The sequence below is a fragment of the Oncorhynchus nerka genome, linkage group LG8 (genome assembly GCF_034236695.1).
Source record: "Oncorhynchus nerka isolate Pitt River linkage group LG8, Oner_Uvic_2.0, whole genome shotgun sequence".
Classification (NCBI taxonomy): Eukaryota; Metazoa; Chordata; class Actinopteri; order Salmoniformes; family Salmonidae; genus Oncorhynchus; species Oncorhynchus nerka.
In genome coordinates this window covers 13,931,054-13,954,087 of record NC_088403.1, presented here as the reverse complement: position 1 = coordinate 13,954,087, position 23,034 = coordinate 13,931,054, and the positions used below count along the sequence as shown (strand labels likewise).

Genomic DNA, 23,034 nt, shown 5'->3' with positions numbered 1-23,034 from the left:
ATAGTTGTTTGATTAAGATTGAATCCCACAAATGAGTTTGGACAGATAAAGCGGCATTTCACCTTTACTTAAGGAGGCAAGTCTGAACCGTGAGAAGAGTGAGTTAAGAACAGTGACTGGTGTTTTCCTGTCAGGTTGTGTTTGTGGTGTTCAGCTCAGACGACGACAGCTCCAGCTCGGCAGTGTGTATGTACCCACTGAGGGCCATCAACCAGAGACTGGTGGAGATCATAGGAGCCTGCTACAGCACCAAGGGACAAATAAACAACAAGTCTGCTGTCTACTCACCGTACTCCTCCAAGTCAGACGAGCTGTGTAAAATAGAAAATGAGGTTTGTAGCCTTACCAGCCCCTCCAGTCAAGGGCAGTCGTACTGTATGTCCTCTGGTATGAGGTTTGTAGCCTTACCAGCCCCTCCAGTCAAGGGCAGTCGTACTGTATGTCCTCTGGTATGAGGTTTGTAGCCTTTACCAGCCCCTCCAGTCAAGGGCAGGCAATGTATGTGCTGTCAGTTTTGAAGTAATTGATAGTTTTCTAGTTTACCTTGACGTTATGGTCGTTGCTTGAAATTTACAAGAGGATGTAGATATAATGTATTAACTACTACATTATCACTTCTACCTACTAGTGAGATAATGTATCTGACATTGATTCCTTCCCTCTTCAGAAGGGCATGGTGACCAATCAAAAGTGTGGTGCTGAGTTCCTGCCCTCCCCGCTGGCCAGCAGGGCAGAGTTCGCCCTGGCAACCGACCCCGTTTTCACCAAGAAGGGCCTGATGACCGCTGTGGCCGTTGCTGTGGAAACGGAGCACGCCGTTGCCTTCCTGGGGACTACTTTAGGAGAGGTACTAGCTGACAGTGATGGACATTCCAAGTCTTTTCGTTGAGCCGGGTCTTTTGGCTCCCAAACAGGTCTTTGTTCAGTAATTCTTACAAACGGATGAAAAACCATGAACAATATGACATCTAAAGCCTGAAGGGTTGCCTTCCATTATGTCAAATTGTGACACAAGTTCAATTAAATAGTTTACGTGACATTTTTCTTCAACTTTGCAAAAACAATTGCGTGGACCACAATGTTTATTTCAAAAACTACAGCTGACCCTAACTGCAGATAATGGTTAAGTTACCATCTTCAGAGAATGTGGTTGGTCTCACCTACCTTAGTTAAATGCACTGACTGTGATATGTGGTTGGTCTCACCTACCTTAGTTAAATGCACTGACTGTGATATGTGGTTGGTCTCACCTACCTTAGTTAAATGCACTGACTGTGATATGTGGTTGGTCTCACCTACCTTAGTTAAATGCACTGACTGTGATATGTGGTTGGTCTCACCTACCTTAGTTCAATGCACTGACTGTGATATGTGGTTGGTCTCACCTACCTTAGTTCAATGCACTGACTGTGATATGTGGTTGGTCTCACCTACCTTAGTTAAATGCACTGACTGTGATATGTGGTTGGTCTCACCTACCTTAGTTTGCAAATGTGGTTGCACCTGTTCAATGCACTGTGATATGTGGTTGGTCTCACCTACCTTAGTTAAATGCACTGACTGTGATATGTGGTTGGTCTCACCTACCTTAGTTAAATGCACTGACTGTGATATGTGGTTGGTCTCACCTACCTTAGTTAAATGCACTGACTGTGATATGTGGTTGGTCTCACCTACCTTAGTTAAATGCACTGACTGTGATATGTGGTTGGTCTCACCTACCTTAGTTAAATGCACTGACTGTGATATGTGGTTGGTCTCACCTACCTTAGTTAAATGCACTGACTGTGATATGTGGTTGGTCTCACCTACCTTAGTTAAATGCACTGACTGTGATATGTGGTTGGTGGTCACCTCACCTTAGTTAAATGCACTGACTGTGATATGTGGTTGGTCTCACCTACCTTAGTTAAATGCACTGACTGTGATATGTGGTTGGTCTCACCTACCTTAGTTAAATGCACTGACTGTGATATGTGGTTGGTCTCATACCTTAGTTAAATGCACTGACTGTGATATGTGGTTCTCACCTACCTTAGTTAAATGCACTGACTGTGATATGTGGTTGGTCTCACCTACCTTAGTTAAATGCACTGACTGTGATATGTGGTTGGTCTCACCTACCTTAGTTAAATGCACTGACTGTGATATGTGGTTGGTCTCACCTACCTTAGTTAAATGCACTGACTGTGATATGTGGTTGGTCTCACCTACCTTAGTTAAATGCACTGACTGTGATATGTGGTTGTCTCACCTACCTTAGTTAAATGCACTGACTGTGATATGTGGTTGGTCTCACCTACCTTAGTTAAATGCACTGACTGTGATATGTGGTTGGTCTCACCTACCTTAGTTAAATGCACTGACTGTGATATGTGGTTGGTCTCACCTACCTTAGTTAAATGCACTGACTGTGATATGTGGTTGGTCTCACCTACCTTAGTTAAATGCACTGACTGTGATATGTGGTTGGTCTCACCTACCTTAGTTAAATGCACTGACTGTGATATGTGGTTGGTCTCACCTACCTTAGTTAAATGCACTGACTGTGATATGTGGTTGGTCTCACCTACCTTAGTTAAATGCACTGACTGTGATATGTGGTTGGTCTCACCTACCTTAGTTAAATGCACTGACTGTGATATGTGGTTGGTCTCACCTACCTTAGTTAAATGCACTGACTGTGATATGTGGTTGGTCTCACCTACCTTAGTTAAATGCACTGACTGTGATATGTGGTTGGTCTCACCTACCTTAGTTCAATGCACTGACTGTGATATGTGGTTGGTCTCACCTACCTTAGTTAAATGCACTGACTGTGATATGTGGTTGGTCTCACCTACCTTAGTTAAATGCACTGACTGTGATATGTGGTTGGTCTCACCTACCTTAGTTAAATGCACTGACTGTGATATGTGGTTGGTCTCACCTACCTTAGTTAAATGCACTGACTGTGATATGTGGTTGGTCTCACCTACCTTAGTTAAATGCACTGACTGTGATATGTGGTTGGTCTCACCTACCTTAGTTAAATGCACTGACTGTGATATGTGGTTGGTCTCACCTACCTTAGTTAAATGCACTGACTGTGATATGTGGTTGGTCTCACCTACCTTAGTTAAATGCACTGACTGTGATATGTGGTTGGTCTCACCTACCTTAGTTAAATGCACTGACTGTGATATGTGGTTGGTCTCACCTACCTTAGTTAAATGCACTGACTGTGATATGTGGTTGGTCTCACCTACCTTAGTTAAATGCACTGACTGTGATATGTGGTTGGTCTCACCTACCTGACTGTGATATGTGGTTGGTCTCACCTTAGTTAAATGCACTGACTGTGATATGTGGTTGGTCTCACCTACCTTAGTTAAATGCACTGACTGTGATATGTGGTTGGTCTCACCTACCTTAGTTAAATGCACTGACTGTGATATGTGGTTGGTGTCACCTACCTTAGTTAAATGCACTGACTGTGATATGTGGTTGGTCTCACCTACCTTAGTTAAATGCACTGACTGTGATATGTGGTTGGTCTCACCTACCTTAGTTAAATGCACTGACTGATATGTGGTTGGTCTCACCTACCTTAGTTAAATGCACTGACTGTGATATGTGGTTGGTGTCACCTACCTTAGTTAAATGCACTGACTGTGATATGTGGTTGGTCTCACCTACCTTAGTTAAATGCACTGACTGTGATATGTGGTTGGTCTCACCTACCTTATTTAAATGCACTGACTGTGATATGTGGTTGGTCTCACCTACCTTAGTTAAATGCACTGACTACAAGTTGCTCTGCATAAGAGCGTCTGCTGAACAGAAACTCATCCTGCTGGAATGTTATTCAACAGGCTGCTCTGACTTGAATGTATTTTCCTTAATAGTTGACTAACGTCTTCACATCGACCCGGCCGCCTTCTCTGTCTTCTTTCTGCTCGTGTAACGTAGGTGTTGAAGCTGCACCTGTCGACCAGTCCAGAGGTGTACAGCCGCGCCCCTGGGGAGAACACCGGGGACAAGGTCAACAAGAACCTGCTGTTTGACACCAGCCTCACACACCTCTACATCACCACAGAGAAGAAGGTGATCTTAACGTGGAACTTTATTCCATACTGTAGATTTTCATCAGTGTGAGGCGTTCCATGCATTTAGGTTAGTACCATATCAAAGCCACGTTTGAATCAGCCGTTTTTGTTTTGCTCATAGATCACCAAGGTGCCAGTGCAGGCCTGCCACCTGAAGACAGACTGCCAGTCCTGTGTGGCACAGAAAGACCCCTACTGTGGCTGGTGTGTGCTGCAGGGCAAGTGAGTACAGTCCCAGTTATAGCCAATGTTCCCTCTAAGCAGGGTGCAGCTCCTCTCGGGCTGCCGCGCAGAAGAAATACCAGCCCGCGCAGAGAAGCACGAGATTCAACTTTCTAGACTTTTAGTTAACACTATCAACGTTTCCCTTTACTGTGGGAATTGTGATTGAATCCACGCTTTCAATGCACCATTCCGAGGCAGAACGCACGGTGTCAGATTGTATTACATGGACAGGCACGGCTGAGCTGTACTCTACACAGACCGGTACTCCTTAACCAATCAGAGCTGCATGTAGCCACATGTGGCACATTTGTTCATGTCCTTTGCTAGTTAGTGAGTTATTATCCCAGTTATAGGTCATTTGTAGTCAGCGATAGGGGACGATAGGGGAGGGATTGTTTCCTACAGGAACACACAACCTGTACATTTCTATCCATCTTTGAAAAGCCAGTCAGGTGAAGATATTTTTTTTTGTCTTAAAGGGGCAGCGTTGTATTTTGAGACAGGCTTGAATAAGCCAAGTAGCCAATAGGCAGAGGGTAGCATAATTTGTCTGATACTCTGTAATAATGGAATGGGAATAATAATGCATTTTATTTAGAAAAGGGCTTTTTGCATCAACACAACATTTTCAGTCCCCTCCTTGTCTGAAGGACAAGTGGATGAACAGGTTCATGTCAAGCCCTGCATGTTTTTTCAAAAGTCTCATGGAATGTAGACCTATATTGAACACCACACATTGGCTGCTACTGTAGGCTGAAGGATAGAACAGCTATTTCCATGTTAAAATGTGTGGTGTTCAATGAATGTTCTCCATGTTTTTGATGGTAGGCCACTCTGGTAGGCCTACGTTATGATCAAATAGCCACAGTAGCCTACATAGTCACTGTTTAAAACTGTAACTTAAAGCGGGTACAGCCTCAGTGTTAACAGTAACGCGCGCTGGAAGTCAGCAGATTTGAAATTTGCTCAGTGACAATTCTTTGGGGGAACATTGGTTATAGCTGCAATATTTGCTGCTGCTCATTGATCTTTTCAATGAATAATACAATGTAACTTATAAATGTCTTATGAGCTTAGTACTGATTTATCCTGTTATAGATGGTCCAGGACTATTTTCTCTCTTGAGCTCCTATCAGTGAGGAACTGGGCCTGGATACAGGTACAGACTCCTGGTTAGCTGTAGTCCAGAGTCCTGGTTAGCTGTAGTCCAGAGTCCTGGTTAGCTGTAGTCCAGAGTCCTGGTTAGCTGTAGTCCAGAGTCCTGGTTAGCTGTAGTCCAGAGTCCTGGTTAGCTGTAGTCCAGAGTCCTGGTTAGCTGTAGTCCAGAGTCCTGGTTAGCTGTAGTCCAGAGTCCTGGTTAGCTGTAGTCCAGAGTCCTGGTTAGCTGTAGTCCAGAGTCCTGGTTAGCTGTAGTCCAGAGTCCTGGTTAGCTGTAGTCCAGAGTCCTGGTTAGCTGTAGTCCAGAGTCCTGGTTAGCTGTAGTCCAGACTCCTGGTTAGCTGTAGTCCAGACTCCTGGTTAGCTGTAGTCCAGACTCCTGGTTAGCTGTAGTCCAGACTCCTGGTTAGCTGTAGTCCAGACTCCTGGTTAGCTGTAGTCCAGACTAGTCCAGGGTTAGCTGGTTAGCTGTAGTCCAGGGTTAGCCAGACTCCTGGTTAGCTGTAGTCCAGACTCCTGGTTAGCTGTAGTCCAGACTCCTGGTTAGCTGTAGTCCAGACTCCTGGTTAGCTGTAGTCCAGACTCCTGGTTAGCTGTAGTCCAGACTCCTGGTTAGCTGTAGTCCAGACTCCTGGTTAGCTGTAGTCCAGACTCCTGGTTAGCTGTAGTCCAGAGTTAGCTGTAGTCCAGGGTTAGCTGTAGTCCAGGGTTAGCTGTAGTCCAGGGTTAGCTGTAGTCTAGAGGGTTAGCTGTAGTCTAGACTCCTGGTTAGCTGTAGTCTAGACTCCTGGTTAGGTGTAGTCTAGACTCCTGGTTAGCTGTAGTCTAGACTCCTGGTTAGCTGTAGTCTAGACTCCTGGTTAGCTGTAGTCTAGACTCCTGGTTAGCTGTAGTCCAGACTCCTGGGTAGCTGTAGTCCAGGGTTAGCTGTAGTCTAGACTCCTGGTTAGGTGTAGTCTAGACTCCTGGTTAGCTGTAGTCTAGACTCCTGGTTAGCTGTAGTCTAGACTCCTGGTTAGCTGTAGTCTAGACTCCTGGTTAGCTGTAGTCTAGACTCCTGGTTAGCTGTAGTCTAGACTCCTGGTTGGTTAGTCTAGACTCCTGGCTGTAGTCTAGACTCCTGGTTAGCTGTAGTCTAGACTCCTGGTTAGCTGTAGTCTAGAGACTGTAGTCCAGACTCCTGGTTAGCTGTAGTCTAGACTCCTGGTTAGCTGTAGTCTAGACTCCTGGTTAGCTGTAGTCTAGACTCCTGGTTAGCTGTAGTCTAGACTCCTGGTTAGCTGTAGTCTAGACTCCTGGTTAGCTGTAGTCTAGACTCCTGGTTCCAGGGTTAGCTGTAGTCTAGACTCCTGGTTAGGTGTAGTCTAGACTCCTGGTTAGGTGTAGTCTAGACTCCTGGTTAGCTGTAGTCTAGACTCCTGGTTAGCTGTAGTCTAGACTCCTGGTTAGCTGTAGTCTAGACTCCTGGTTAGCTGTAGTCTAGACTCCTGGTTAGCTGTAGTCTAGACTCCTGGTTAGCTGTAGTCCAGACTCCTGGTTAGCTGTAGTCCAGACTCCTGGTTAGCTGTAGTCCAGACTCCTGGTTAGCTGTAGTCCAGGGTTAGCTGTAGTCCAGGGTTAGCTGTAGTCCAGGGTTAGCTGTAGTCCAGGGTTAGCTGTAGTCCAGGGTTAGCTGTAGTCCAGGGTTAGCTGTAGTCCAGGGTTAGCTGTAGTCCAGGGTTAGCTGTAGTCCAGACTCCAGGGTTAGCTGTAGTCCAGGGTTAGCTGTAGTCCAGACTCCAGGGTTAGCTGTAGTCCAGGGTTAGCTGTAGGCCAGGGTTAGCTGTAGTCCAGGGTTAGCTGTAGGCCAGGGTTAGCTGTAGTCCAGGGTTAACTGTAGTCCAGAGTGTGACTGGTCTCTTCTCCTCCAGGTGTACCAGGAAGGGAGACTGTCCCAGGGCTGAGGATGACAACACGTGGCTGTGGAGCCCCAACCAGCAGTGTGTTCAGATCCAGGCCTTTAACCCACCCAACCTCAGCTGTAGGAAGACCGAGCAGGTACTGAGTGGTTGAGTGTACAAGTCTACGTTCCCTGTCATTGGCAGCTGTCTTCTCCAGTGTGAAAGATCCCTCATCTGTTGTGCTGGGTTTGCTTCATTCTGAATTCATTCATCCTGAGTTTAACTCTAGTCAATTCCTTTAAGCTCTGCTCCCTTCCAGTGCATTTCTCTCTCTCACACACACACACACACACACACACACACACACACACACACACACACACACACACACACACAGACAGAAATTAGTTTTCTGGATTAATGAACTGTGTAAATTTTAAACTGTAGACCTGAATATCAGTCACTTCCTTTATTTCACTTCATTTCATCTCAATTCTCTCCAGGAACTTGAGTTTTTGTCACATAACCATTCCTGTGACTTGAAACATAATTGCATTTCCTCAATGGACCTCTTTGTATTCAAGAGGAAGTTTATTCTCTTGCTTCTCTCTCACTCTTGGTTTCTTTTTGTCCTGTCCAGGTTGAAATCTACATCCCCTCCCTCCCCAAGATCGGCCCTTCTGACATTATCAAGTGCAGGTTTGGTTCGGACACTAGTGGAGCTGTGATGATGGACCAGAAGGTCATCTGTGCCCTCCCTGACCCCGTGAACATCCCCTCTACACCTGACAAGCAGGGTGAGTCCTCCTGAATACTGGTCCTAACCCCGGTCCTTAGCTCCTTGGGTGGTAGATGGGTCCTGTATACTGTTTTTAAGCCTGGAGATATCAGTCTGTTTCTTTAACTAACTTGTCTTTGTCTTGCCGAACAAGGCAACGATGTGTTTTATTCAGTACAGAACCAGTGACCAGGCTAATATTTCCTCTCAGAGCAGTGGACTGTGGTAACTGACATTCTGTCGTATTGCGTTCAGACTTTGTGACGGTGCAGGTGAAGATCCTGGTCAATGACGGCATCGAGGTGACGTCCAGCGAATACAAGTTCTACAACTGTGCCGCCACCGGCAGGAAGTCCAGGAACACGCCGTAAGTGTCGCCAGTAAAACCCTTATTGGTCACCAACCTTTTCTGAGGCAAGATCACTTTCCAAGCAGAGATCTACCACTCAGATATTCTTTAAAAACAGGACTTAATAATGTAAGCCTATACAACAGTAACCTAATAAAAACTGTTGTGTAGGAAGGAGGTTTGTGCAGTAGGTCTAATACATTATCACAACATATTGGCTTTATGCCTTCCTGACTATTGTTCTTCTCAGACCATGTTATATTTCAAAACTCGAGCTTTGATAACAGAATAGATCAGTTGTATCATTTGCGAGGTTCAGCTGAGCATAAATTGAAATAATTATCTTATTTTACTGGACTTATGGTCAGTCTCAGCGGAGGGAGAGCGCAGCAGAGCGTCCAGTCCCTGCTTTCTCCTTTCCTCCGGTGAGGCTGACCAATAGAGAGGGCCCACCTCTCGTAGTCCCTGCTTTCTCCTTTCCTCCGGTGAGGCTGACCAATAGAGGGGGTCCACCTCTCATAGTCCCTGCTTTCTCCTTTCCTCGGGTGAGGCTGACCAATAGAGAGGGTCCACCTCTCATAGTCCCTGCTTTCTCCTTTCCTCCGGTGAGGCTGACCAATAGAGAGGGTCCACCTCTCATAGTCCCTGCTTTCTCCTTTCCTCCGGTGAGGCTGACCAATAGAGAGGGGACACCGTCTTCCACCTGATGGCCAAACTCAAGTCGCACCACATTATTTCTGCCTGATGCTCTAATTCATGATGTTCCTATGAGCAGAACAGTGAAATATTCCTGGATATTGTAATAGACATGACGAGCTGCTGGTAATTAAACAGCAGGCCTGTTGATACACGAGTGGAAGTAGGGAGACGCACATTTATGTTTTGTAAAAGTGTTGCAGAAAAACAGTGTTGACAGTACTGAATAAAAGCTTAAAGAACTCACTCATAAAAACAGTGTTGACAGTCCTGAATAAAAACATAAAGAACTCACTCATAAAAACAGTGTTGACAGTCCTGAATAAAAACATAAAGAACTCACTCATAAAAACAGTGTTGACAGTCCTGAATAAAAACATAAAGAACTCACTCATAAAAACAGTGTTGACAGTCCTGAATAAAAACATAAAGAACTCACTCATAAAAACAGTGTTGACAGTCCTGAATAAAAACATAAAGAACTCACTCATAAAAACAGTGTTGACAGTCCTGAATAAAAACATAAAGAACTCACTCATAAAAACAGTGTTGACAGTCCTGAATAAAAGCGTAAAGAACTCACTCATAAAAACAGTGTTGACAGTCCTGAATAAAAGCTTAAAGAACTCACTCATAAAAACAGTGTTGACAGTACTGAATAAAAGCGTAAAGAACTCATTCATAAAAACAGTGTTGACAGTCCTGAATAAAAGCGTAAAGAACTCACTCGTAAAAACAGCAACTGTTTGCTGTATTCTTTGACGGTCTTTCTCTGGTCGTGGAGTTTGTCCCTTCAGACAAATGAAATGGTTGGAACACTTTGCCTACCCAGCAGAACTGTAAGACCAATAGGAGTACAAGGTGATGGACTAGGAATGCCTTGAAGATGGACCTGTAGGTGACCACTGCTTTATGGAGACGACCCGTTAATGACGCTTTTCTGACAGTTATTCTGTTCAGTCATTTTACACGGAACACCTTTGAGGATTTCTGTTCTCATTGGCTATATAAACTCTGATTCCTTATCTCTTCCTTCTATTGGTTGATTGTCCCCAGGTGTATAGCATGTGTGACCAGTGAGTGGCAGTGCCAGTGGAATGCCCAGGACCACACCTGCAGTGACAGAGATGTCTCTGTAGATGGAGCTCACATCGTCAAAGCCCAACAAGTAGGAGGAAGCCCTGTCTCAGTGAACTACACAGTTTGGCTCAATCTCCTTTTGTCTTTCCACAACTCCTTGTGTCCTCTCTCCCCGCCTCCTCAAGAAGAAGGTCCAATACCTTTTGAGAAGCAGGCCAGAAGAGAGGATGTGAGGAAGTGAAGGAAGATTAATTGATAAAGAGCTATTGTCTCTTTTTTTATTTATTTATTTATTTATTTTATTTCACCTTTATTTAACCAGGTAGGCAAGTTGAGAACAAGTTCTCATTTACAATTGCGACCTGGCAATTGAGCCAGCTTGTATCTGTTACTGACTTTCTGGCTTATAGGTGGCAACTGGCAAGCTCCGCCTGTCTGCCTGTATGTCTGCCTGTATGTCTGTCTGTCTGCCTGTATGTCTGCCTGTCTGCCTGTATGTCTGTCTGCCTGCCTGCCTGTATGTCTGCCTGCCTGCCTGCCTGCCTGCCTGCCTGCCTGTATGTCTGCCTGCCTGCCTGCCTGCCTGCATGCCTGTCTGGCTGCCTGTATGTCTGCCTGTATGTCTGTCTGCCTGTATGTCTGTCTGTCTGCCTGCATGTCTGCTTGCCTGCCTGTATGTCTGGCTGCCTGTCTGGCTGCCTGTATGTCTGCCTGAATGTCTGTCTGTCTGCCTGTATGTTTGTCTGCCTGTATGTTTGTCTGCCTGTATGTCTGTCTGCCTGTATGTCTGCCTACCTGTATGTCTGTCTGCCTGCCTGTATGTCTGTATGTATGTCTCTCTGTCTGTCTGTATGTCTCTCTGTCTGTCTGTATGTCTCTCTGTCTGCCTGTCTGTCTGTCTCTCTGATTAAACCAGCTACCTTCTGTTCTCCCTCCAGGCTGATAGCTGTCCTCAGTTTGAGAACCCAGACCCTCATCTCATCCCTGTAGGCTACCTCATCCCCATCAGCTTCCAAGGGAAGAACCTGGACATTTACAAGGTGAGATAGACACAGCTCTTAGGCTTGCGCCCCTAATTACACCATATTGCCTATACCGTGCACTACTTAGGGAATAGGGTGCCATTTGAGTGCACGATATAGGGAATAGGGTGCTATTTTGGGTTCATTGTAGGGAGTAGGGTGCCATTTTGGGTTTACTGTAGGGACTAGGATGACATTTCAGACACCTCTATTTAGTCATCGTCTATCATTGATGATTAACTTGGCTGTTCCTCTTTTCTTCCTCATTCACTATTAGATCATGTACAGTGCTGTTTATCTAATATGGTTCGTTGTGCCTGACAGCCTGACTGACTTCTACTCATTCTAATATACATGCTCTTTTGTCCTGTGTGTATCTCTTGTCCTGTGTGTATCTCTTGTCCTGTGTGTATCTCTTGTCCTGTGTGTATCTCTTGTCTGTCCTGTGTGGGTCTCTGTCTTTCTCTCTCTCCAGGATCACACGTTTAAAATTGGCACGGAGCTCATGAAACACACAGAGGAAGAGTTCACCTTTAATGAGGGGTTAAAGTTCAACTTCAAGGGTTATGAGGTCAGTAATATTCACCTCTAGTTGAGACAACACAGGTTTTACATCCCAGCGCCCCACATGAGCAGTACAAGCTTTTCTCTCAGTCCCAAAGACATTCACCTCCAGCCAGTACTCTAACTCTCTCTGTCTCTCCACCCATCTGTTTTCATACAGAGTTTGAGAGGCTGCCAGTATGGAGTTAAAAGCTATGTTGTGTGTGGATTGTGTGTATATGCGTGCATGTCAGTGTTTTTGTTAGGAAAATGTGGTGCTGGGCCCATATGCATTGGGTGGTTAGGGGTTAGGGTGGTAACCTGATTAGGGCGTCCACCCACGGTGCTCAGAATGACAGAAATAACATTTACATTATGGTACTTCATTGTAACAGAACATGCAACGATGCTCACGGTGAAGATGATAGAAGAACTGTCCACGCCGACTTTTCCTCAGACAACAAGACGAGTAAAGAACAGCAGAATCACCAGTCTGTCAATCTAATATCCCCCATAATAGAACAGTTGACCTATTGGTCAGCTTGTGATTCTGTGCAAGAAAGAAATAGCCTATTCCAAACAGACTCTGGGTCAGATTTTTAATTGTCCAAAAGCCAGCTATAACCAGCTAACAGAAAACCTGGTATGTGTGTGTGTTGGTGTGTGTTTGTGGTGCGGGGGGTCCTATGTGAGTGAGAAAAAGAGCCAGCAAGTGTGTTTTGACATGTCTCTGGCCCTCAGTAACTCAGATGTCAGTTTTCTCTGTTGTGTATATCCTGTGTGTTAGTTTGCCTACGACAAGGAGCAGGAGGTCAATGTGTCCTTCCACATCAAAGACCGAGACACAGAGAAGAAGATTGACAGCACTCTGACTGGTGAGTCAGACCGTCTGACACACTCTGGAGTTGATGCAGCACTGCTGTTCAATGCACTGTTCAAACAACTGTCTGAATAAAACCAGGATTATTCTGCTCAAACTGTTGATCCATTTCAACTCTTTCACCTTAATGGACCTTCGTTGGATAACTCCAGTATTGGACATGTTTAATATTCAGCCATTATTATTATTCATACCTTTTTGGGACAAAGTTCACACTTATTTGAATAAGATGTGAACCCTGTACAGACTGGTGGGTTATTGGTATGGAGTCGTTGTTTGATCTCTTTCCCCTCCTCTCAACCCCCCTGCTTCTCTCCCCCTCCTCCTCTCTCTATCCTCCACCTCTCCCCTGCTCTTCTCTACCTACTCTCCCTCCTCCTCTCTCCATTCTACCCTTTTCACTCTCCCCCTTCACTCTATCCTCCTTCTCTCCCTCTTCCTCTCCTCTCCATCTATTAGTGGTGTTGTATAACTGTTCTCTGGGTCGTGAGGACTGCAGCCTGTGTAAGAATGCCGACCCCAAATACAGCTGTGTGTGGTGTGCCAACATGAGGTCCTGTGTGTACAGAGAATTGTGCCGGTCCCAGGAACCAGTGCAGTGCCCCAACCCCAAGATCACTGAGGTGAGAACAGTCTCTGATTATCACTAGAGGTGTTCTCCTCTGTCTGGTGCACTCTTCCTTCCTGTCTTCTTCCCTTTCGCTGTCACTGTCTTACTCTTCTCTTACACATGCTGTCCTCCTCAACTTTCCCATGTTCAATTTGGTTTAAATAATGCAAAAACAAAGTGTTGGAGAAGAAAGTAAAAGTGCAATATGTGCCATGTAAAAAAGCTAACGTTTCAGTTCCTTGCTCAGAACATGAGAACATATGAAAGCTGGTGGTTCCTTTTAACATGAGTCTTCAATATTCCCAGGTAAGACGTTTTAGGTTGTAGTTATTATAGGAATTATAGGACTATTTCTCCCTATACCATTTGTATTTCATATACCTTTGACTATTGCATGTTCTTATAGGCACTATAGTATTGCCAGCCTAATCTCGTGAGTTGATAGGCTTGAAGTCATCAACAGTGCAATGCTTGAAGCATTGTGAAGAGCTGCTGGCAACCGCAGGAAAGGGCTGTTTGAATGAATGCCTACAAGCCTGTGCTGCCTACCACCGCTCAGTCAGACTGCTCTATCCAATATCAAATCATAGACTTAATTATAACATAATAACACACAGAAATACGAGCCTTATGTCATTAATATGGTCAAATCCGGAAACAATCATTTCAAAAACAAAACGTTTATTTTTTCTGTGAAATATGGAACCGTTCTGTATTTTATCAAATGCGCGGCAACCCTATGTCTAAATATTGCTGTTTCATTGCACAACCTTCAATGTTAAATCATAATTATGTAAAATTCTGGCAAGATAATTACGGTCTTTGTTAGGAAGAAATGTTTTCGACATAGTTCACAACGAGCCAGGCGGCCCAAACTGCTGCATATACCCTGACTCTGCTTGCACAGAACATAAGAGAAGTGACACAATTTCCCTAGTTAAAATAAATTCATGTAAGCAGGCAATATTAACTAAATATGCAGGTTTAAAAAATGTACTTGTGTATTGATTTTAAGAAAGGCATTGATGTTTATAGTTAGATACATTGGTGCAACGACAGTGCTTTTTTCGCGAATACGCTTGTTAAATCACCCGTTTGGCGAAGTAGGCTGTGATTTGATAATAAATTAACAGGCACCGCATCGATTATATGCAATGCAGGACAAGCTAGATAAACTAGTAATATCATCAACCATGTGTAGTTAACTAGTGATTATGTTAAGATTGATGTTTTTTTATAAAATAAGTTTAATGCTAGCTAGCAACTTACCTTGGCTCCTTGCTGCACTCGCATAACAGGGGGTCAGTCTGCCACGCAGTCTCCTCGTGGAGTGCAATGTAATCGGCCATGATCGGTGTCCAAAATGCCGATTACCGATTGTATAACTTGAAGTCGGCCATGCCGATTAATCGGTCGACCCCTACACTGAACGACTACTGTAACGACTGTTCACTACTATATACACACTGAACTACTACTGTAACGACTGTTCTACTATATACACACTGAACTACTACTGTAATGACTGTTCACTACTATATACACACTGAACTACTACTGTAATGACTGTTCACTACTCTATACACACTGAACTACTACTGTAAAGGCTGTTCTACTATATACACACTGAACTACTACTATATATAAACTGAACTACTACTGTAATGACTGTTCACTACTCTATACACACTGAACTACTACTGTAAAGGCTGTTCTACTATATATACACTGAACTACTACTGTAACGACTGTTCTACTATATACACACTGAACTACTACTGTAATGACTGTTCACTACTATATACACACTGAACTACTACTGTAATGACTGTTCACTACTATATACACACTGAACTACTACTGTAACGACTGTTCTACTATATACACACTGAACTACTACTGTAATGACTGTTCACTACTCTATACACACTGAACTACTACTGTAAAGGCTGTTCTACTATATACACACTGAACTACTACTGTAACAACTGTTCTACTATATACACACTGAACTACTACTATATACACACTGAACTACTACTGTAAAGACTTCTACTATATACACACTGAACTACTACTGTAACAACTGTTCTACTATATACACACTGAACTACTACTATATACACACTGAACTACTACTGTAACGACTGTTCTACTACATATACACTGAACTACTACTGTAACGACTGTTCTACTATATATACACTGAACTACTACTGTAACGACTGTTCTACTATATACACACTGAACTACTACTGTAATGACTGTTCACTACTATATACACACTGAACTACTACTGTAATGACTGTTCACTACTCTATACACACTGAACTACTACTGTAAAGGCTGTTCTACTATATACACACTGAACTACTACTATATATACACTGAACTACTACTGTAATGACTGTTCACTACTCTATACACACTGAACTACTACTGTAAAGGCTGTTCTACTATATATACACTGAACTACTACTGTAACGACTGTTCTACTATATACACACTGAACTACTACTGTAACGACTGTTCTACTATATACACACTGAACTACTACTGTAATGACTGTTCACTACTATATACACACTGAACTACTACTGTAACGACTGTTCTACTATATACACACTGAACTACTACTGTAAAGGCTGTTCTACTATATATACACTGAACTACTACTGTAACGACTGTTCTACTATATACACACTGAACTACTACTGTAACGACTGTTCTACTATATACACACTGAACTACTACTGTAACGACTGTTCTACTATATACACACTGAACTACTACTGTAACGACTGTTCTACTATATACACACTGAACTACTACTGTAATGACTGTTCACTACTATATACACACTGAACTACTACTGTAACGACTGTTCTACTATATACACACTGAACTACTACTGTAACAACTGTTCTACTATATACACACTGAACTACTACTATATACACACTGAACTACTACTGTAACGACTGTTCTACTATATATACACTGAACTACTACTATATACACACTGAACTACTACTGTAAAGGCTGTTCTACTATATACACACTGAACTACTACTGTAACAACTGTTCTACTATATACACACTGAACTACTACTATATACACACTGAACTACTACTGTAAAGACTTCTACTATATACACACTGAACTACTACTGTAACAACTGTTCTACTATATACACACTGAACTACTACTATATACACACTGAACTACTACTGTAAAGACTTCTACTATATACACACTGAAATACTACTGTAACGACTGTTCTACTATATACACACTGAACTACTACTATATACACCCTGAACTACTACTGTAACGACTGTTCTACTATATATACACTGAACTACTACTATATACACCCTGAACTACTACTGTAACGACTGTTCTACTATATACACCCTGAACTACTACTGTAACGACTGTTCTACTATATATACACTGAACTACTACTATATACACACTGAACTACTACTGTAAAGGCTGTTCTACTATATACACACTGAACTACTACTGTAACAACTGTTCTACTATATACACACTGAACTACTACTATATACACCCTGAACTACTACTGTAACGACTGTTCTACTATATACACACTGAACTACTACTGTAACGACTGTTCTACTATATACACACTGAACTACTACTGTAACGACTGTTCTACTATATATACACTGAACTACTACTATATACACACTGAACTACTACTATATACACCCTGAACTACTACTGTAACGACTGTTCTACTATATACACACTGAACTACTACTGTAATGACTGTTCACTACTATATACACACTGAACTACTACTGTAACACCTGTTCACTACTATATACACACTGAACTACTACTGTAACGACTGTTCTACTATATACACACTGAACTACTACTGTAACACCTGTTCACTACTATATACACACTGAACTACTACTGTAACACCTGTTCACTACTATATACACACTGAACTACTACTGTAACGACTGTTCTACTACATATACACTGAACTACTACTGTAACGACTGTTCTACTATATATACACTGAACTACTACTGTAACGACTGTTCTACTATATACACACTGAACTACTACTGTAATGACTGTTCACTACTATATACACACTGAACTACTACTGTAATGACTGTTCACTACTCTATACACACTGAACTACTACTGTAAAGGCTGTTCTACTATATACACACTGAACTACTACTATATATACACTGAACTACTACTGTAATGACTGTTCACTACTCTATACACACTGAACTACTACTGTAAAGGCTGTTCTACTATATATACACTGAACTACTACTGTAACGACTGTTCTACTATATACACACTGAACTACTACTGTAACGACTGTTCTACTATATACACACTGAACTACTACTGTAATGACTGTTCACTACTATATACACACTGAACTACTACTGTAACGACTGTTCTACTATATACACACTGAACTACTACTGTAAAGGCTGTTCTACTATATATACACTGAACTACTACTGTAACGACTGTTCTACTATATACACACTGAACTACTACTGTAACGACTGTTCTACTATATACACACTGAACTACTACTGTAACGACTGTTCTACTATATACACACTGAACTACTACTGTAACGACTGTTCTACTATATACACACTGAACTACTACTGTAATGACTGTTCACTACTATATACACACTGAACTACTACTGTAATGACTGTTCTACTATATACACACTGAACTACTACTGTAATGACTGTTCTACTATATACACACTGAACTACTACTGTAACGACTGTTCTACTATATACACACTGAACTACTACTGTAATGACTGTTCTACTATATACACACTGAACTACTACTGTAATGACTGTTCTACTATATACACACTGAACTACTACTGTAATGACTGTTCTACTATATACACACTGAACTACTACTGTAACGACTGTTCTACTATATACACACTGAACTACTACTGTAACGACTGTTCTACTATATACACACTGAACTACTACTGTAATGACTGTTCTACTCTATACACACTGAACTACTACTGTAATGACTGTTCTACTATATACACACTGAACTACTACTTTAACGACTGTTCTACTATATATACACTGAACTACTACTATATACACACTGAACTACTACTGTAACGACTGTTCTACTATATACACACTGAACTACTACTGTAATGACTGTTTTACTATATACACACTGATGGCACTGACCATTATATTCTATATTAAGCTACCACACTCATCTAAATCATCCCCTCTCTCTCTCTCTTCCCCACAGATCATCCCTCGTTTCGGGCCTCTGAACGGGGGGATAGTGGTGACCATTAAAGGGTCTAACCTGGGCATAAAGAAGGAGGACATTAAGAAGGTGACGGTGGCTGGAGTGGACTGTGTTCACCAGGGGGACAGATACTCTGTCTCCACCAGGTATAGTGATAGTGGGGGTAAATGAATAATCACAGCTGTTGTCCAGGGGTTTCATTCCGTTGTCAAGATCAGTGGTTTCAAGTTTGTTTCCGTCCATTTCTGACAAGTTGACAAGATTGTGCAGCGCTGTCATCAAGGCAAAGGGTGGCGACTTTTTAACAATCTCAAATATAACATGTATTTAGATTAACACATGTTTTGGTTCCTACATGAATCCATTCATCCATCTATTCATCCATCCACTTTCATAGTTTTGATGTCTTCACTATAATTCTACAATGTAGAAAATAATAAATAAAGAAAAACCCTTGAATGTGTACAGTAGGTGTCCAAACTATTGACTGCTACTGTACGTCTTTTCAACTTTAATTCACAACCGAAAATGAACCCGATTTAAACGTCTAGAAAATACATATTTTAGATGTCTTTTCAACATAATTTTGCTTACTGGGACTATTCTCGGTTTGTGAAGGGGGGGGGTGGCATTTTTGGTCTCGCCAGAACGGCAAGGACCGGCCCTGCCTCTAATGCACTTTTATGTCCAGCGAATAACATATTTCATTAAACACAACATTTGGATGTACAGTATGTCTGCTTGTGTGTGTGGTGGAGAAACCGGGCCTTTGTCTTACTCCAGCTGTTCTGTGTCTTCTCCAGTGTTGTGTGTGAGATCGGTCCGGCCCGGTCTTCAGTGGACCACCCAGGTCCCATCAACCAGGGGGTAGTGGAGGTGGAGGTGGAGGGGGGCAGGAGAGGACGTTCAGAGGTCCTCTTCACCTACAGGGTACGTTTCATACAGCTACAGGGCCATTCTTTACCCCAACATGAATCCTAACTGTTGTAAGAGTCACACTGTGCAGGAGTGATCTGATGTTTCATACTGTACATGGCTCTTAGTGTGGTTAAAGCTCTGCTCAGTGCTCATACAGCCACTATGTTAGTCTCTCTCTGCTGGTTTTACATCTCCACTTTCATCAATGTACTTAGTTCTTAGGAGATGCTCTTAGAATTCAGAATAGCATCTGTTGCAAGGAAACAGAATTTAACGGGGGAATTTAACGAGTATAATGATTGACTCAAAACCACATCTATAATGGGAGCCTATTTCACTTCATGGTAAATATTTACACGAATTTATTTTGGGGTTCGTATTTTCTTGTTTGTTTGTTTTTGCCAAAATAACAATGTCCCATGAGAATGTACTGAGCTACTTATCCTTCTTATAGATTTGATCAAAGCTTCAGATTTTCTAGGGAACATAACATTATTTTGCTCTCTCTGGCTCTCGTTTGCTCTCTGGCTCTCGTTTGCTCTCTGGCTCTCGTTTGCTCTCTGGCTCTCGTTTGCTCTCTGGCTCTCGTTTGCTCTCTGGCTCTCGTTTGCTCTCTGGCTCTCGTTTGCTCTCTGGCTCTCGTTTGCTCTCTGGCTCTCGTTTGCTCTCTGGCTCTCGTTTGCTCTCTGGCTCTCGTTTGCTCTCTCGCTCTCGTTTGCTCTCTGGCTCTCGTTTGCTCTCTGGCTCTCGTTTGCTCTCGTTTGCTCTCTCGCTCTCGTTTGCTCTCTGGCTCTCGTTTGCTCTCTCGCTCTCGTTTGCTCTCTGGCTCTCGTTTGCTCTCTGGCTCTCGTTTGCTCTCTGGCTCTCGTTTGCTCTCTCGCTCTCGTTTGCTCTCTGGCTCTCGTTTGCTCTCTGGCTCTCGTTTGCTCTCGTTTGCTCTCTGGCTCTCGTTTGCTCTCTGGCTCTCGTTTGCTCTCTGGCTCTCGTTTGCTCTCTGGCTCTCGTTTGCTCTCTGGCTCTCGTTTGCTCTCTGGCTCTCGTTTGCTCTCTGGCTCGTTTGCTCTCTGGTTTGCTCTCTGGCTCTCGTTTGCTCTCTGGCTCTCGTTTGCTCTCTGGCTCTCGTTTGCTCTCTGGCTCTCGTTTGCTCTCTGGCTCTCGTTTGCTCTCTCGCTCTCGTTTGCTCTCTTGCTCGTTTGCTCTCGCTCTCGTTTGCTCTCTCGCTCTCGTTTGCTCTCTGGCTCTCGTTTGCTCTCTCGCTCTCGTTTGCTCTCTGGCTCTCGTTTGCTCTCTGGCTCTCGTTTGCTCTCTCGCTCTCGTTTGCTCTCTGGCTCTCGTTTGCTCTCTCGCTCTCGTTTGCTCTCTGGCTCTCGTTTGCTCTCTCGCTCTCGTTTGCTCTCTGGCTCTCGTTTGCTCACTGGCTCTCGTTTGCTCTCTCGCTCTCGTTTGCTCTCTCGCTCTCGTTTGCTCTCTCGCTCTCGTTTGCTCTCTCGCTCTCGTTTGCTCTCTCGCTCTCATTTGCTCTCTGGCTCTCGTTTGCTCTCTCGCTCTCGTTTGCTCTCTGGCTCTCGTTTGCTCTCTCTCTGTCTCTCTGTCGTTTTAAGTTGGTCTGCTCCAGATCTGGCTGTCTACTCGCAACACTTAGTACTGTATTTTCTCATCAAACAGTACTAAGTGGTGTTCAGTAGCTGTGTTGTGGTGCTAAAGTACTAACTGTTGTTCAGTAGCTGTGTTGTGGTGTTCAGTAGCTGTGTTATGGTGATAAAGTACTAAGTGGTGTTCAGTAGCTGTGTTGTGGTGATAAAGTACTAAGTGGTGTTCAGTAGCTGTGTTGTGGTATTCAGTAGCTGTGTTGTGGTGTTCAGTAGCTGTGTTGTGGTGATAAAGTGGTGTTCAGTAGCTGTGTTGTGGTGATAAAGTACTAAGTGGTGTTCAGTAGCTGTGTTGTGGTGATAAAGTACTAAGTGGTGTTCAGTAGCTGTGTTGTGGTGATAAAGTACTGTTTCAAATATTTTTATTAAACACACACAAGAATGGTGTATAGGTATACATGACAGGTATACAATTCTTATCTAAACATAAAAGAGCAGACAGGAACAACAAGACCCAGAGTTCTGGGTGCAGAACAAATAATACAGAACACGACATACAAAACAAGGACACGTAGAAAGAAAGAGGGAAGATGTCCCCCCTATTCCCCCCCATCCCCTATTCCCCCCCCCCCCCCCTCCCAACTGCTCAGGTGGCAGGGCCAGCACACGCTGCCCAAAGGTAGATTAAAATATTACAATTGAGAGTGCGTTAATAAGTACAAATTCACAGCACCGACTCGTCCAAGTAGGAGAGGAAAGGCTGCCAGATTTGATCAAATGTTGATAATTTATTGTTCAGAATATATCTAATTCTTTCTAAGTGTACAGTGTTTGCCAATTCACTGAGCCATAATTTGGTAGAGGGCGCTTCCCTCCTTTTCCAAAACAACAAGATTAGTTTTTTTGCCGAGATGAGACCATACGAGATTAGTTGTTTTTGGGGGTTGGTTAATCCGTTTAGGGACTCAGATACTCCCAGGATTATCAGAAGCGGGTCTGGATCTATTGAAGTCTCCAAGGTGATAAAGTACTAAGTGGTGTTCAGTAGCTGTGTTGTGGTATTCAGTAGCTGTGTTGTGGTGATAAAGTGGTATTCAGTAGCTGTGTTGTGGTGATAAAGTGGTATTCAGTAGCTGTGTTGTGGTGATAAAGTACTAAGTGGTGTTCAGTAGCTGTGTTGTGGTGTTCAGTAGCTGTGTTGTGGTGTTCAGTAGCTGTGTTGTGGTGTTCAGTAGCTGTGTTGTGGTATTCAGTAGCTGTGTTGTGGTGTTCAGTAGCTGTGTTATGGTGATAAAGTACTAAGTGGTATTCAGTAGCTGTGTTGTGGTGATAAAGTACTAAGTGGTGTTCAGTAGCTGTGTTGTGGTATTCAGTAGCTGTGTTGTGGTGATAAAGTACTAAGTGGTGTTAGTAGCTGTGTTGTGATGTTCAGTAGCTGTGTTATGGTGATAAAGTACTAAGTGGTGTTAGGTAGCTGTGTTGTGATGTTCAGTAGCTGCGTTGGGGTGACAAAGTACTAAGTGGTGTTCAGTAGCTGCGTTGTGGTGATAAAGTACTGCTATTGTGGTGATAAAATACTAAGCGGTGTTAGGTAGCTGTGTTGTGGTGATAAACCAGTGAAGGGGAATGGGACGTGACATGAGGTCTAACTGGTGGTCCCAGTGGGCTCTGGGTTGTTAGACAGTGGGCTCTGGGTTGTTAGACAGTGGGCTCTGGGTTGTTAGACAGTGGGCTCTGGGTTGTTAGACAGTGGGCTCTGGGTTGTTAGACAGTGGGCTCTGGGTTGTTAGACAGTGGGCTCTGAGTTGTTAGACAGTGGGCTCTGAGTTGTTGGACAGTGGGCTCTGGGTTGTTGGACAGTGAGCTCTGGGTTGTTGGACAGTGGGCTC

The 23,034-nt window shown here is 43.3% G+C and overlaps 1 protein-coding gene across 1 annotated transcript in view; it reads left to right on the top strand.

Moving 5' to 3' along the window:
* LOC115117947 (plexin-B2-like) overlaps positions 1-23,034 on the top strand; it is a 185,743-nt gene that overhangs the window by 125,102 nt on the left and 37,607 nt on the right. Inside the window, exons 5-18 of the mRNA XM_065021375.1 lie at positions 135-332; positions 668-847; positions 3,952-4,086; positions 4,210-4,310; positions 7,382-7,508; positions 7,992-8,148; positions 8,385-8,496; positions 10,231-10,342; positions 11,193-11,294; positions 11,752-11,847; positions 12,607-12,694; positions 13,159-13,322; positions 18,636-18,784; positions 19,442-19,568. Of these exons, the coding sequence (XP_064877447.1) occupies positions 135-332; positions 668-847; positions 3,952-4,086; positions 4,210-4,310; positions 7,382-7,508; positions 7,992-8,148; positions 8,385-8,496; positions 10,231-10,342; positions 11,193-11,294; positions 11,752-11,847; positions 12,607-12,694; positions 13,159-13,322; positions 18,636-18,784; positions 19,442-19,568 (1,848 nt within the window). The remainder of the gene's footprint in view (positions 1-134; positions 333-667; positions 848-3,951; positions 4,087-4,209; positions 4,311-7,381; positions 7,509-7,991; positions 8,149-8,384; positions 8,497-10,230; positions 10,343-11,192; positions 11,295-11,751; positions 11,848-12,606; positions 12,695-13,158; positions 13,323-18,635; positions 18,785-19,441; positions 19,569-23,034) is intronic.